The following is a 1,632-nucleotide window of genomic DNA, read 5'->3' on the forward strand; positions in this document are numbered from 1 at the left end:
AATTTTAGAAAGCTTTGAAGGAAGAATGGCATCTTCATTCTCAGCTCTAAAGCAAATGCCATATGAAAAGTCCTCAACTCTTTACCTTTTATCAACAATTGGCATCATTAGCATCTTTCTTTTGCTTAAACTCACAAGAACAAGAAGAAACAAATCCAATAATCTTCCACCATCTCCACCAAAGCTTCCCTTAATTGGAAACCTTCATCAAGTAGGAAGATTGCCACACCGCTCCTTCCATGAGCTCTCAAAGAAGCATGGCTCTCTCATGTTCCTTCAATTAGGGCAAATCCCAACTTTAGTTATTTCTTCGGCCGATACGGCCAAAGAAATAACAAAAAATCATGATATTATTTTCTCAAGCAGACCTCAGGTAACAGCGGCGAAAATCTTTGTATATGGATGCAAAGATGTGGCGTTTTCACCCTACAGCGAAGAATGGAGACAGAAAAGAAAAATTTGTGTTCTTGAACTTTTAAGTCTTAAGAGAGTGAAATCGTTTCAATCCATTAGACAAGAAGAGGTAGTCGAATTGGTTAATTGGATTCGCGAATCTTGCGCTACAAGTAAAGTAGGGAGTGTGATCAATCTTAGTGAGATGATGATTGCAGCATCCAACAATATAGTATCAAGATGTGTTCTTGGACAAAAATATGATGCCCCAAAAGATGGAAGAAGCAACAACTTTGGAGATCTTGGAAGGAAATTGATGAAACATTTTGCTGATTTTTGTGTTGGTGATTTTTACCCTAATTTGGGTTGGGTTGATGTTCTTAGAGGGCTTATTCCTGAATTCAAGACCACCTTTGCTGGATTAGAGGCATGTTTTGATGAGTTGATTGAAGAACATAAGAGGATGAAGAAAAATAATGAAGAACCATTATCTATTAAAAAAGATTTTGTTGAGATATTGCTTCAAGTTCAAGAAGATAGTGTTCTTGATTTTCAGCTCACTGGAGAAGACATCAAAGCAATCCTAGCGGTTTGTGTTTCTCTCTCTCATATATATCCTTTTTTCTTTAGTTAAATTATTTATCTTTTTAAATTAAATGCCTTTAGAATATTTAGTTAAGGATGTTGTTATTTGCATATAGTGATTAGCGTCTTATTATAATCCTTAATTTATAACTAGCTAAATAAGCACCTCTAAGTAGTGTTTTGTGGTTTGTTTTCATAGACTAGAATTAAGACATAAGAATTACAAATAGAAACAGAAAAGATTGAAATTTTTTAAATTAGAAACTCAAATTTTAATAATATTTTTTAAAAAAAACATTTTTATTTAAATTTTAAATTTTAAATTTATCTTTTAATTTTTATATTTATTTTAAATTAAATATAATATTTAAACATAATTCAATCCAATACATTTTACACCAAATACAATATAAAAACTTAATTTAGTCTTAATTTTTGTCTTCCAATTTCTATCTCTTTGTCTCGATATTCCTTTCAAACATAGCCTATAATATACACCAAATTTATTAATGTGTGCAAATAACGTTATGTTTTACTTCATAAGAATTTTCTTAAGTTTCTAAATATTCAATACATTTGAAATTTAAAATATTTCAATATAAAGTCTTTTTTCTCTGAAATTAAGGAGTATATATATTTCAGCATTTTTATGGT

The 1,632-nt window shown here is 30.2% G+C and overlaps 1 protein-coding gene across 1 annotated transcript in view; it reads left to right on the forward strand.

Moving 5' to 3' along the window:
* The first annotated feature begins 25 nt into the window (after nucleotides 1-25).
* The window catches only part of LOC107478908 (cytochrome P450 71A1), a 3,952-nt gene continuing 2,345 nt past the window's right edge, over nucleotides 26-1,632 (forward strand). The window contains exon 1 of the mRNA XM_016099063.3: nucleotides 26-982. Within this exon, the coding sequence (XP_015954549.1) occupies nucleotides 26-982 (957 nt within the window). The remainder of the gene's footprint in view (nucleotides 983-1,632) is intronic.

This window comes from Arachis duranensis, chromosome 3 (genome assembly GCF_000817695.3).
Source record: "Arachis duranensis cultivar V14167 chromosome 3, aradu.V14167.gnm2.J7QH, whole genome shotgun sequence".
Lineage (NCBI taxonomy): Eukaryota > Viridiplantae > Streptophyta > Magnoliopsida > Fabales > Fabaceae > Arachis > Arachis duranensis.